This window comes from Anopheles cruzii, chromosome 3, assembly GCF_943734635.1.
Source record: "Anopheles cruzii chromosome 3, idAnoCruzAS_RS32_06, whole genome shotgun sequence".
Taxonomy (NCBI): domain Eukaryota; kingdom Metazoa; phylum Arthropoda; class Insecta; order Diptera; family Culicidae; genus Anopheles; species Anopheles cruzii.
In genome coordinates this window covers 69005624-69019469 of record NC_069145.1, presented here as the reverse complement: position 1 = coordinate 69019469, position 13846 = coordinate 69005624, and the positions used below count along the sequence as shown (strand labels likewise).

The following is a 13846-nucleotide window of genomic DNA, read 5'->3' as shown; positions in this document are numbered from 1 at the left end:
TTCGAACCGGCTCTCTTTCTCTCTCCACTGACCACCACAAAGCCGTGCAAAGACATGGGAACACATTGAATTTGCTAATCCATGCTTTGAACATCGGGCGCTCGTGCTCCATCCTTTCACGTTCGCTTTCGCTAAAATTAAACGGTCACATCAATCGCGGAACTTTAGCGGGGACCGCCGAACACGGGAACAGTTTACGCATTGGAGGTTACAGTTTGCTTAACGCTTAGCTACGCACACAGAAAGTGAACGAACCGGGGTTCAAGCCTGTCTCCACCAAGTCTGTCCATTTACTCTCTGCTACGCACAACACATAGAATCCACTCTACGAGAAAGATATTTCACTACTTTCGGTTAAGCATGCGTTCCGCGACATGGCACGCGTGACCCGTGCTGTGCACCAACGTCGTCCCCCGCCAGGATCGGGTGGCCTCTCTGAAGATTAGTTTAATATTTTAAATTTCCAAAATTCGGGCGATGCCGTCCCACATGGTGCTGCTGTTAATCCCTGGTTTAACGTTTGCGTGTTGTTTGTTTAAATATGGCAGTGTGTTGAATCTAACATGTAACATGTTTGCATGCTTTTTAAACCCCTTCGGCAACCGGTCAACAGTGAAAAATACTACTCGAGCAAAACCTGGGTCCGATGCTGCAATCGCGCACATTGTTTAAAATGAAACGGTCGATCGTATTACGTTGCAAGCAGCCTCTTGGGGAGATCTAGATTCAGCTCGGCGCTTTGAGTGCGCCTATATTCTTCTATCTGCCTTTGGCGGGTAGTGTTGCTGTGGTAGAAGTTGCCCGTTGCTTATCATTAGACTTAATTCGTGTTCATGCCACTTTTGATATCACCTATGGACGTAGAATAGATAACAGAAAGAACGGGAGAAAGCTTTGATGGGTTCAAGATAACGATTGATCACGATATTTCTGATGATCACTCTTCCCTCACTGAAGTATTGGCCTCCTCGGGTCAGATCATTTAACCTGTAGGACAGTTGTTCAAGATTTGCATATCCACAAACGCGGCACACGGTTACCGCTTTTCCGCTCTTAGTCAGCCATCTTTGATCTCGCCGCCAGCGGACCGTTGGGAGTTTTTCTACGCAATTGCTGACGACAACTAAAACACATCACGGGTTGCTAGATTCAGCCTTCGGCTGACGAGAGCGCACTACTCTCTCCATCTGGAGCCGTTTAGTTGCCTGTGTCCCTTTCGTAGCCAACTTGGATCTCCTAAAATCACGACATTTTTGTCATCCGCTACTTTGCAATCACAGTTGAAGCATAAAATTAAATCAACGCGTAATCGTAACCGTAATCACAATTGCTTGTATCTTTTGTAGAGACGATTTTCATGTTCCGTGTACGTTCTTGCTGTGCTTCGTCCATATTTCAATATTTCCGTAAGTAAGCCGAATAGTGGGAAGGTCCTGTGGGTTGTCCCTGTAAGAGGGCTATAACGACGGTTCTGAACGCGCCATGATGAGTTCGCGTTAATAAGTTGGAGCATCCCCTCCTTAAACTTCTTCACCCGGGGGATCGTAGTATGCGGACAGTTGGTTATCAACAGGTAGTTAAAGCTTGATCGAAACTCGCGCACCCCGCCGTCTTCCATACCGACCGGACGCGATCTAATGCGCGCGACGATGACTTTCGATTTGCATACTTTTATTCCTTTCGGCACATGAAATTTTCGCAATTTTTACACACTACTATCACCTACACAAATCACGCCGTCGAAATTCGTGCCCTTAGCAACAAAAATCCGGCGCGAAATTCTCCTTAATTTAAGTTCTTGTGAATAAAATTTGGACACAAAAAAGGGGTGCAATTTCGTTAGCTAAAAACCAATGCGACCGCGCACCGTTGGCGGTCGACAAAGTATCGCGCGAAAGATCGAATGCGATCTTAAATCCGTAATGAAACGAAGCGAAATGAAAGACTGACGGCGAAAAAACAAAAAGAACGAGTTAAAAGATAAAACTGTGCCGCACAATGATCCATTAAAAAGGGGGGAAAATAACCACTAGCTGCTTCTTCGTACACCCGATGGGTCGGGCCATCGGGGTTTGAGGGGGGGATGGCTCACTCAATACGCTGGAAACGACTCGACTCGATTCGAGATTGTTAGCGAAAGGTAAGACGTGTCCGCCTTACGAGAGAAGGGTGACGGCGGCGCGTCGGGAGGCTGATGGGAATCCTGCCGGCCACCACTATCTACTGTTTGTCGATGCGTAAGCTAAACTTGGGATTCTCCGGTACGATGGTAACCACTTTGAGTTCGTTCGGGGCCTCGAGCAAATTCTTCGCATGGGCAGCGGCCGTATCACAGTCGGTGCGGCGCGATATCAGCAGCCGGATGTCCGTGTGCAGGGACAGCTTTCCCGAGCGCGACGTTTGAAACCTAGCGGAGCAGAAAAGGAGACGGTGAAATGAAGGGAAACCACACGGTGGTGGTGCACCGAGAACTGTGCCGTACCGCAAATGGATCGCATAGCGAAGGAGCTTCATCTGTTCGGCGTTGCTGAGCTGTTCGATGTTTTTGCCGAGCAGCTGGAGGCTGCTTTCGTCGCACGCGAGGATCCGCTGCCGGATGAAGGTGGTCGACATGGCGGGCATGTCGCGAAAGTCGTACGGCACGACAAACATCCGAACCACCGTGCCGAGTGGGTTGAGCAACGTTGCCTGGACCGTGCCCGTGCGCGGTATCGAGTAGCCCTTTCTTGGAAGACGTAATTCACACTGCACAGACCAAACGAACCAAATTAGAATCCACACACCCAGTGGACACGGTGTTTGCCGGATACTCACCACATACGGTGTCGTAAGGTGCTGCCCGGGGAGCTCGTAGAAGTAGGATGCAACCGGAATGGTGAGCTGCGTCGGACAGAAGCTGCCGGAGGCGCCCAGCAGCACCTTGAAGTCGGCCACCTGGTACTTGGGGCTCAGGCGACGCTGCAGCAACGATTCCTCGAGCGTACCGAGCAGCGGTGCACGGCCAAAGCGGAACAGATTCCGGTTCAGCACCTTGCTCAGCATCTGCGACGGCAGACTGCTGCGGGCGGCCACCAACGCGCGCCCTCCAACCTTCCCGGGCGACACGGCGAACAGATGGCCGCCGGCCGGGTTCAGTGTGCCCGTGACATCCAACGTCGACAGGTACGACAGTTCGTCGTCGGACAGCTGCTCATCGGAACCGATCGAGGAACGTTCTGACGGATAGCGCGACCGTTGCTGCTGCTGCTGCTGTCGTTGAGCCGTGCGCATGAACCGAGGCGAAAGGTTGCCGGCGGTGCAGGGCGGTGAAAAGGGAAAGATGGGAGCGGACTTGGACTTGATTGTCCCCGAGCCCGGGCTGCTGCCGTTGCTGGTGGGCAGTTCGTCGAAGTCGTAGCGAAAGATTCCCTCACCACCACCGTTGACTCCGTTGTTGCTTGTGGCGGCGTTACCACCGAGCAGCAACCCACCACTGCGCGTGCGGCTTTTCGCCGTCCCGAAGCGATCATCGATGGCGATCGGTGAGGTGGCCGGAAAGCTGGTCGACGTGGCCGGACTGCCACCGCTCGTGAAGCCCGAATCGTCGCGTGCCAGCGGCGACAGGGCAAACACGTAGTTGAGATTGATCTTGGGCGACGGTTTGCAACAGCCGCCGCCGCCCAGCAGTTCCATCGCTCCGGACGCGGTTGGCAGCGTTCGGGGGTGCGGCGATCCGGGTGCACCGTTGGCGCAAGCGATCGCGGCACAGCTGAGAATCTGTTTCTTGTGCGGCGAAACGCTACTGGCCGTACTGACCGAGCAATCCGTCTCGGAGCAGCTAATGTAGAGCGGCTCCCCACCGTTCGCTGCCGGAGTGGAAGTGTTTCCCACCACCCGCTGCCCACCGGTGGCCTGTGCGGTCGCCGACAGCGGGCTCTGGTAGGGCGGATAGTTTTTGTGGCAACCGCAGCACTCACGTCCGACATGTTTTGCGAGTCCACCACCACCAGCACCACCACCGTTGCTGACGATCGCTTCCTGCGCACCGTACTCATCGTCCTGATTATCGCCACTGTCGTCGGTCGTATCCTCTTCACTGCTACGGATGCCGGCACCGCCGTTAGCCACGCAGTGTCGCCGTGCCCCGTCGCCGCTACTGGTGATCGTGTCGATGACGTCCTCGGAAAATGCCCGACGGTAGCACTTCATCTGTTCGAACGAGAACACCGTTCCGCCGGCGCCCATCGCTCCGGTCGAGCTGCTAAGCATCGGACTGTCGCCCGGGCTGAGGAGCAGCTCGGCTCCTTCGCTAACACCACCGTCCTCCTCCATGGTTCCCGGCTCGCGACCGGAACGACGGTGCCCCGAACCGGCACCGGATTCATCGCTCGGAATGGTCAGGTGACCGACTAGGCTCTCCGATAGCGTCCGACGGCAGCCGGGCGGCGTGGACCCGCAGTCCAGCACCGCCTTCGCCGGGATCGTTTTCTTTCCCACCTTCCCGGCACGCGCCGCGGAAGTCGACGGTGACGGTGACGACGCCGACGACGACGACGACGACGACGAGAGGAGATTGGTAAGATTCAGTTTAAAATTATGCTTCGTTTTTTGTCGCTTGCACAGCCGACAGTCACCTAAATCTAGCTTTTCACTGCTGAAAGTATCACATTCGCTGCGCTGCTGCTCGCAGCGCATCTCGCCCGTCTCGTGGCCCCGCCGTTCACCGTCTCTTCCGCGTGTGGCGGCCTCAGCTTCCGCCATTGGCCCGACCGTCGCGACGACGACGTGGTTGTTGTTCTGCGTGGCGTAGTTGTTGTTGTTGATACTGGGGCCATTTTTGTGCTTGCCGCCACCGGTGGTGCTGCTGCCGTTGAGGAGCAGGAGCGATTGATCGGGACGTGCCGAAGGCGACGACGACTGCTGGACGACAACGGTGACGCTCGGGTGGCTTCTGTTCCCTTCCTCCTGTCCACCGTTCAGCGTGGCAGTTCTTTGGATGGCTTGTAGCAAAAGGTCGCCTTTTTGCAGTGTGCGACCGGCACTGTTGTTGCTGATGTTTTCTGCGTTCCCATCGCCATCATCGCCCAGGCTCGGCTCGTCCCGGTCGTCATCCTCGTCGCCCTCGTAACCGTCTCCACCGCCGACGATGAAGCATGGTCGGAGGAACGCGGAGGATGGCGGCGGCGGCGTCTGTGCCCGGTGGTGGCTAGTGATCGGCGGGTTTGGTGGCGGCGGCGGCGGCGGCTGCTGGCGTTTATCACAGTTATCATTGATAATATCGTACGTTCTAGAGTAATTGTTAAAATATTGCATATGTCTATCACTGTTGGCCCCGCCGCTGCTGCTGCCGTCGCCGTTGCAATGATCTTCCGCTTCCCGCCGCATCGCTGGTGGTCCCTGAGAGCAGCTTCGTTGCGGCACGCCGGCATCCGTCTGATCGCGAGCGAACTGATCCTCCACTGACCCCTGACGCTGGCGACAGCAGTCGGTGCAGCAGTGAGGTTTCGGTGCCCCCGTCGTGCACGGCTGGCTCTCGCGTCTCACCACCGGGCACTCGGTTTGCGTTGCGACGGAAGCAACGAATGGCAGTAGGGACGGCGCACGGTTCGATGGCCAGTCGCCGGCGGCGGTGTTTGCCGCGCCCGACACCACGGTGGCCGTTTGGGTGGATTTGGAGTTGAGGGCGATCGCGTGGTACCGATCGTCGCACACGGGCCCATTGGCGGACGAGTAGAGCGGAGGTTGGATCGAGTTGATCGAGGAGGTGAACACCGAGTTGCCGTGGACGTTGCCGCCGCCGGCGCTGCGGCAGTGGCCATTGCTACAGCTCGCCACCTGCACCACGCCGCTGCCACCGATCGCCGTCGGTGTGGTGGTCGTGGGGCGCGGGCTTGCAGCTTTACTTGTCCCACCGGCCACACTACTGCTGCAGCTGCTAAAGCTCATCGGGGACACGGCGTACGACGACAACGAACAGCCGGCCACGTCCATCGACGAACTTCCGCTTCTGCTGCCGACCGCGGCCATGGCTACCCCGTTACTGGTGCTGCCGTTACTACCTTTGGCCATCATCCCGTGGAACCCAACGGGACCGACACCGGCACCTTCCGCCTGTCCGCCGCCGCCGGTGCACACTTTCTTCTTTTTCTCACGCTTCAACATGCGCTTGCGGTACTTTTGCAGCTGCTTCTCGCGGTGGTTGATTGCGGCCGAGGATAGCAGTGGCAATTCGGCACCGCCGCCACGCCCGGTACCGGCACCCTCTCCCCCTCTCATCCGAGGAGGCCCCTCGTCCTCTTCCTCTTCCAGGTCGTCCTCCGGGTCCTCCAGATCCTTGCGGAAGCAACGGTGTTTGCCCTTCTCGTGGCACGGCATTGCCGACGCTAGCGAGCCGGGCCCCCGGTGGTGGCCACCGCGGCCCACCTGTGTCGCGTCCAGGGCCGCGTTAATGCCCGGGATCCGGTCCAACCGGGGCAAACTCTTCAGGCAGACCTGCACCACGTAGTTTTCGGCCACCGAGGCGTCGGGAAAGTTGTGCACGATCGGTTTCTCGTTGAAGCGGGCCGTGCTGTCGTACGATTTGTTGATGCGAAACAGAATGTCCAGCCGGGCGGTGGGCAGCAGCGGTGACGAACCGACCGACGGGCCGAGCGGTGGCGGAATCTTCTTGATGCGCGGATGGGCGAAGATTTCCGGCTCGAGCGAGTTCTGGATTAGCTCGGTCCAGGCGGAGATCTGCGAGAAGTACAGCTGGCTCCGGATGGCGGCACACAGCGACTGGATGGTCATCGCGGCCGCCGGAGATGATTTTCTGTGGGAACGGGAAGAGCGCCAACATGGAAATGAGAATATGCGTCAAAGTACTTGCGAGCCGTGGCAGGTAACTTACGTCGCGGACAGTTTCAGTGTCCACTGCTCCAGCAGGATGGTGTCATTTTCGGGTCCCAAAAACACGTCAATGCAGACCGCCTCTCCCTGGCGCAGGATGAGCAACAGCTTCTCGAAGTAGCCCTGCCAGCGAAGGCACTAAAAACGGACAGAAGAAGGTGATCACTCTCTGTGTTCCTCCACCGGTCAAGGTGCACCAAACAAAACTTACGTGGATGTTGTGATAGCTGCAGCCGTGCTCCGAGCCCTCGTCCGCACCCGCTTCGGGCTTCACGAGGCCGATCTTTTTCAAAAACTGCTCACAGTGGGGTCCTTCGCGAGATCGTTGCTTGGTTGCCGCGATCGATGCCGCTGCGACTGCTGGTGCCGTTGCCGCTGGGCCACCACCAGTAACCGGAGCTTTACGCGACCCAGACCCTGACGGTGCCGACGCGGCGGCGATCGACGAGAAGTTGATAAAACTGTTCGCAATGATCGTCTGGTGATGGTGATGGTGATTCTTGATCGGTGAGACGGAGGCCAGTACGTTCATCTTCTCGAATCCACTGTAGATGACACCGGTAGCGGCGGCGCTCGACTGCCCGGCACTACCGCCGCCGCCCTCATGGTGGGGCCAACTCATCCGTTTCGGGCGCTCGACGAACGATGCCTCACCGCCGCCGCCACCGTACATCAGCGCGTCGTCGTCGTACCCGTCGTCATTGCGTTCGGCCGCCACCATGCTCACCAAGGTGCTGGTGCTCGGTGCCGCGACCGTGTCCTTGCTGCTCGCTCCGGACGATCGTAGCTGCTGCAGCTTCAGATTGATCCGCTTCCGGGCGTCCGAGATGCAGGCTAGCTTCTGCTGCACATCGCTGATCGCCAGCAGACTGCACTCCTGCAGGGACGACGTTGACGGGCCCGTAGCGGCGGCTGCTGCCGGTGGCGCTGGTGCTGCTGCAGACGCCCCGATCGGACGCCACACACAAAACCTGCCACCTAAGGCTCCGGCTGATGCTCCAACAAGGCTACCCGGCAGGTCCGATCCGGTGCCGTTGGTGACGATCGCGACGGCACCGGGAACGGCATCGCCTTGCCGCGTCGTCACCGGAGCTGCCACCACCACCGCCGACGAGTCGGCCGTCGTCGTCGTCGTTGAGCTGTCATCATCGAGGGCTGACGAGCGGCCCTCCAGCACCAGCGAGGCGATACCGATCGAAACCGGAATGGCGGGATGTTTGGGTGAAATGGAGCTACCGCTGTGCATCTGGGAAAAAGAAAGTGCTCGAAATTAGTGTCCGTACCACTAGTGTGCCCGGTCGTCCTCACAACTCTGAAGGTAATTGTTGCCTAACAAGCCTCGGATGGCCTTCGCCAGGCTACCGACCAAAGAGCGAACAATGTAGCGGCGAACCGCCGCTCTCGAGGCGGATTGGCGAGCATTAATTATGTAAGCGGCCAAAGTATGAAGTGAAACCGAAACTGACTGACGCAAAAAAAATGGCGAAATTGGCCAACGAAACAACCCCGCAGCCCGTGTGCGGCTTGGCGCGTATTTTATGCGGTCGATCGCTTCAAAAATCGAGCTCGAGAGCGCGGCCAGTTTCTGTAACCGCGCACAATCCGGGCAGGGTGACCGTGAAAGAGTGCATATTATAGAGTGTCGTGGCCTACACAGCGCGAGAATGCAACCACCCGACCGACCGACCGACCGACCGACCGACCGACCGACCTACCTCTCTTCCGCAACATTCCGATTTGGCAACATGCCGATGAAACCGAGGCGAACTTTTCCGACCGTACTCGACTCGGTGAGTGGTTCCAGTTTGTTTTTCTACCATTATTCACTTTGCTCACGCGCGATATGATATGTTTAATCTGTCCAATTAGTGTCAATTGATACATCATCAGCCGAAACATGGTGGTGCACGTTGGGCTGATTGATCAATTCAAATGGTGACCAACGCCGGAGAGTGCAAAAGAAGCCACCGGGACACATGATTAATGGCCCCCCGAAAACCTGGTGGTCACCCTATCACGGGTGTGGTGAGATTCACAAAGGCGGTTAGCGGGTATTCGTCGTCAGTTCCCTCGCAATTCAAAAGCCACTATTCGCTCGATTCCCCCCTCGGAAGGCAATCGAAATCTCGGAAAAGGGTCGTCCGCGATTCGAATTGACAACAAGTCGAGCGTGACATAATATGCGCGTCCCATCTGCTTGCCCCGCATGGTAATTGCGAAGCGCAGCACGGCACACACCCATCCGCCAACGGTTCACGGACCCAGCAGTCATCAATCGCGTGCCAAAAAGGAATCGTCCGAAACTTGTGTTGACGACAGGTCGTCTCACTTTTCGATGTGCGATTTCCGAGCCTTTAATCCAAAGTCTCTGTCAAAGTCACAGTCTCTGTGAGCAGGAAAGGCAAAGAACTATTCATTATCTCCTGGTGAGTTCCAGAGACCCGTTCGCAGACCTTTACCAGGAGGTTTGTCCTGTTTGATTGAACTTTGCACTACCCCAGGACTTTATATCTATGACCCACCACGCCATATAATACACCCCAAAAATTCCGACGCATCAAATCGCACTTCAGAGTTGGCAGTTCCCCCGTCAAAAAGAAGCGGCGGGACGGAACATAAAATCAACATGTCGATAATGTTGTTGCACATTCATTCTGTGTTTGTCTATCTCTTGTGAAAAACGACCCCCGACACAGAGAGGGCCACACCACATAATAATCTTCTTTTAAAAATAGGACCACCACGAGAGAGAGCGAGGGAGAGAACTCGGGAACGCGGGTGGATTGAGCTTGCCAAACATACGCCTCAGAGATATCCGCCCGCTCTTGCAATGTGAAAATTGTGATTCGAACGTCGATTGACGTCTTCTTGAGAGGGGCGCCCCTCCGCCACATCGCCACCCCGCGGCGTCCTCGCCAATGCCTCTAGACCAGCTGGTGGTGCGCGACTCTCCTCGCGCCCCGGACCAACCAGGCCGTGGCCGCATAGAGAGTGAAAGGAAACTCGAATCGGTCGCGCCGGGGGGTGGCGGGTGGCCAAGAAAAATCAGCATCGCTGTGTGTTTGTGCGGCGCCCGCGCCCCGAAGGGAAAACCGTCTTCCAAGGCCCATGTGGAAATCGGCTTCTTTCTCTCTCTCTCTCTCGGACTCGGTTATGTTGCAAACCCACATTAGCGCGGCGGAGGCACAAGGTTGGCACAAAGGGGAGCAGCTCCAACCAAGGAGCATCATTGTCGCTGCTTGTCTTATGTACTCCACAAACCAGAGCGAGAGAGAGCGCGCGAGAGAGAAGGAGTTCGCTCTCCGATGTGCCTTCGAACCGCGCACGGGGTGCTGGGTGATGGTGGTCGCCCTATCGTCCACCCCAGTACCCGTTTTGCTGGCCCCGATCCGGGTAACGGTGGAAAACTAGGTCACGACGAAAGCGGCAAAGTTCTGTTCTACAAAGCCCGTCCAAATAGAAATAGAGTGGCACCCCAGCACTAGTGAACGGCGCTGTTTTATGCTGTCCCCCCCTCGGGGGCTATGTTCCGCGCGGGTCAAGCTTGGCTGCACGCGTGTATGCTCTCGGCCCATTGTTATGAGCCGTTTATGGGGCTGCGAAAGCGGTAGAGAAGCATAAGAAGCGGCGGCCCATCGGCGGAAGCAGCCCCCAATGAGGAAGCGGTGGTGGTACTCGGCCGCCCCAGGCAGTACCAGCCAATCAAACTAATATGCTGTCGCGCCCTGTCCATTGCTGTTTCAATGGCAATCAAAGTATCAAAATGGGAATCGGAATTGAAACTACCGAAGGCGACGACGGATTAGACATCACGCAAAACGGGAACGCGTTGCCTTATACGCGCGATACACGTGATCCGAAAAAGGGGAATCGGCATTAGCTGATCAGCTAAAGCTCCCAAACATAAATAGAATGGTACTTAATGGAAATTGAACAGCGACCAATTCAAGGAGAGCGAAAAAAGAAACTGAACGCATCAAAGAGCAACCCCTCGGACGGCCACCAACATACACACACATTCTGTCCGGATTGTGATCCGTCAGTGTTACGCAAAAAAATCCGCTCTCTCACCGACCGACCGACCGACCGAACCACCCTTCACAGCAGCGCCGCGGGGGCTGCACACCCTCAGCTGCTTATGTACATAGAAATCATATGTTCCGAGGGCGTCAGTAGTGGTGCTGCCGAGCATTGCCAGCAAAAGCTTCGGCTCGCTTGCCCCCGGGGGGCGGATCGGGGTCCAGCGAGGGTCCAGCGAGAGAAGGAACACCCGTTACACACCTTATGTGGCCCCCCCCGTCGCCGTCTAATTCGAGCGGTGGAAAAAAGACCCATCGCCAGTAGTGGCCAACCCCAACGCACACCAACAAGGCAGGCAGGTACTAAGGTATCACACACACATACGGAGGGAGTCGCACGCGTCACCGTGTCCGTGTGTCCGGGAGTATCCGAAGGAAAACTCTACCAACACGCTACTGCTGCGTGGGGTTCGCGGGATGGATATACGAGACGGCGGGCGAGGCCGGAGCATAACACGCGCCACCGTCGGTCGGTCCATTTCCTATGTACACAAACACGCGCGCGCGCTCCGCCGTTTGTGTTTCTCTTCTTTTGAGGGTACCCTTTTCTCTGCGTGTCCCTTCCCCCGGAGTCGCAGATTATCGCGCAGAAAACACGTGATTCCCCCGCGAGGGGAGCGAAGGGTGGACATCGTTGCCAGACAAATGACGACAGCAGCAGCAGCGAAGGTGAAACTAATGTTAGTCCCCGCGCCACAAAGGGCAAGCGATTGATTTCGATCAGATCGACGACGACGACGGATGCTCCCCTCCATGGCGAGATTGCACAAGAAACATCTATCACAGGTCATCCCGTTTGTGGGACCTTCACCGTCCTCAGATACTGCGCTGTTGGACTCTCTCTAGAGGCCTATCTAGGCGAGGGACCACTAGGGAGGATTATGGACCTCCCAAGTGATTTCCCCACCACCTACTGTCTCTGTCTCTGCTCTGCGTTCCGTCCACAATCGACCTCCAACAACACGAGCCAAGCGAAGCGAAGATGAAGGTGTCTACAAAATCGAAAGCCATCACACATCATCCCTACCCCCAGTGCCCCCCTCCGGGGGGTGTTCCACCGATGGCTGGCGACGGCGGTGACCTACTAAACGCGCGCGACACTGAAGTGGATGGAATTCACTTTTTTCCCGACTTCAATCGGATGACTGGCGGTGGGGCTCTCTCCAGGAGAAGAGGATCGGGGTCCGTGAATTTACGTAACTTCACACGCATCTGATACCCGGATTTGATGTAGCGAAGGCTCTCTGGAACTGTGACTCCCCAATCGCAAAAGCCATAGAAAAGCGACCACAAAGAGAAGGGGTCTCGATTTCCCAGCACACCGCACCGAGTGTTTCCGGGGCCTTCATCACGCGCAGCGCGCTGGGACGGGTTGTGTCAAGTCATCAGATATAAATAAAGCGGAGGGTATGCCGCCCCACGCGAAGATGTCGATGTCCGCGCGCGCCTCTGACGCATATCTATATCGCCTTCGACGCACTACTTAACTACAGTTCATTTAACTCAAATCAGCTGTCAGCCGTGTGTCGACGTGCGTGTGGGTAGCCACAAGTACAACAACCACTCGTCGGGAGCAGGCTTAAGGCAATCACCGAGAGCCACCCGGACTCGGACCTGGACCCGGATGATGATACACGCATGTCCTTGAGCGGTGGTGACTAGAAAGGATGACCTGGGCGAACGTCCACGTGCTACTTTTGTGGTGCTTGTTTCCAAGTGCGCTCCTGCAGGAGTTCAATGTGACAATCACAATCGCACTGCGTGGCCCACCGTGACCCAAGAGGCGTGACGATTAGACTACGCGGTGCACTCGCCTCCGAGAGAGGGCACACAAGTAGCGTGCAGTTAGCACTGGCTGGTACACGGTGTGTACACTCAGAACCCGTGGACTGATAACCTTTCGGAGGCGCTGCGTGTATCGACACACACCGGAGGAATGTGTAAGCCACGATCCAGGAATCTGCCGTACAACTTTCTGTTCTGTGTGATTTGCGACAGACAGAAATGTAAATATACGGGCGCGCGTGAAACGATTGGAAACGCGATTGACCAGCGCGTAAAAAACCGGAACTATCTGGTTCCCCAGAGCACAGAGAAAGAACAGCGGACAGCGGCGGACTAAAGCAACGCCACACGCTACATTGTGGGCATCAACATCCGTCGATCGTCGATCGGGTCGGGCCAGGCCGCCCCGAGTGCCCCGGGATTACGCGATTTACAAACATGTCTTTTTTCCGTTTCGTTTCCACTCTGATTGTGGAACGTTGTCTGCGACGAAGAAAGTGGCTGGCCCGGACCCTCCACCCCAGACCCCAGATAATCTTCGTCCGGGTCCACACACTTTGCCCAACCAACACAGCGATGAGTGATCGCAGCATGCGGCCACAGCGTGTCCGCGCAGTAGTACTCTCTCCCCTCTGTGCGGTGACACAATTATAGCGTCCTGACCTAAGCGCGTCGGGGCAAAGACGATTCCACTCGGCGATAAGCGATAAGCGCGCATCCGATCGCAAAGAGCGCGGTATGCGTGGCTTACATCAGCCAGAAGACGTGCGATTTCCCAACTGAGGTTCAAGATTGTGGAGTCTCGAGGGAACGGGACACTAATTCCTGTATTCTTCAGAACTCTGGCACTCAGCATCTCCACGTGAGGGACTTTACATTTCAATCCGTGCGCATTGTTCGCATTGTAGAGCAAGTGTAGGTAGAACTCAGCCCCGCAAAGATTCTAAATATATCTTTCTTATGGAGTAGTGTGTACAGAGACTCACAACACGTCAAGTAGTTCCACCTAGATACATCCAGCGGCCAGAGTTGCAGAAATGGACCAAACACACCACCGAGACACACAGAGCGAGAGAGACAGGAGAAGGGTTACTATTTTTACTGACACGTGCCTG

General features: G+C 56.4%; 1 protein-coding gene across 1 annotated transcript in view; it reads right to left on the bottom strand.

The window, feature by feature from the left end:
* Positions 1-2049: 2049 nt before the first annotated feature.
* LOC128270863 (uncharacterized) overlaps positions 2050-13846 on the bottom strand; it is a 36269-nt gene continuing 24472 nt past the window's right edge. The window contains exons 2-10 of the mRNA XM_053008288.1: positions 7988-8113; positions 7871-7874; positions 7616-7800; positions 7079-7501; positions 6869-7005; positions 4765-6790; positions 2815-4725; positions 2483-2745; positions 2050-2407 (exon numbers count right to left, since the gene is read on the bottom strand). Of these exons, the coding sequence (XP_052864248.1) occupies positions 2221-2407; positions 2483-2745; positions 2815-4725; positions 4765-6790; positions 6869-7005; positions 7079-7501; positions 7616-7800; positions 7871-7874; positions 7988-8113 (5262 nt within the window). The 3' untranslated portion in view covers positions 2050-2220. The remainder of the gene's footprint in view (positions 2408-2482; positions 2746-2814; positions 4726-4764; positions 6791-6868; positions 7006-7078; positions 7502-7615; positions 7801-7870; positions 7875-7987; positions 8114-13846) is intronic.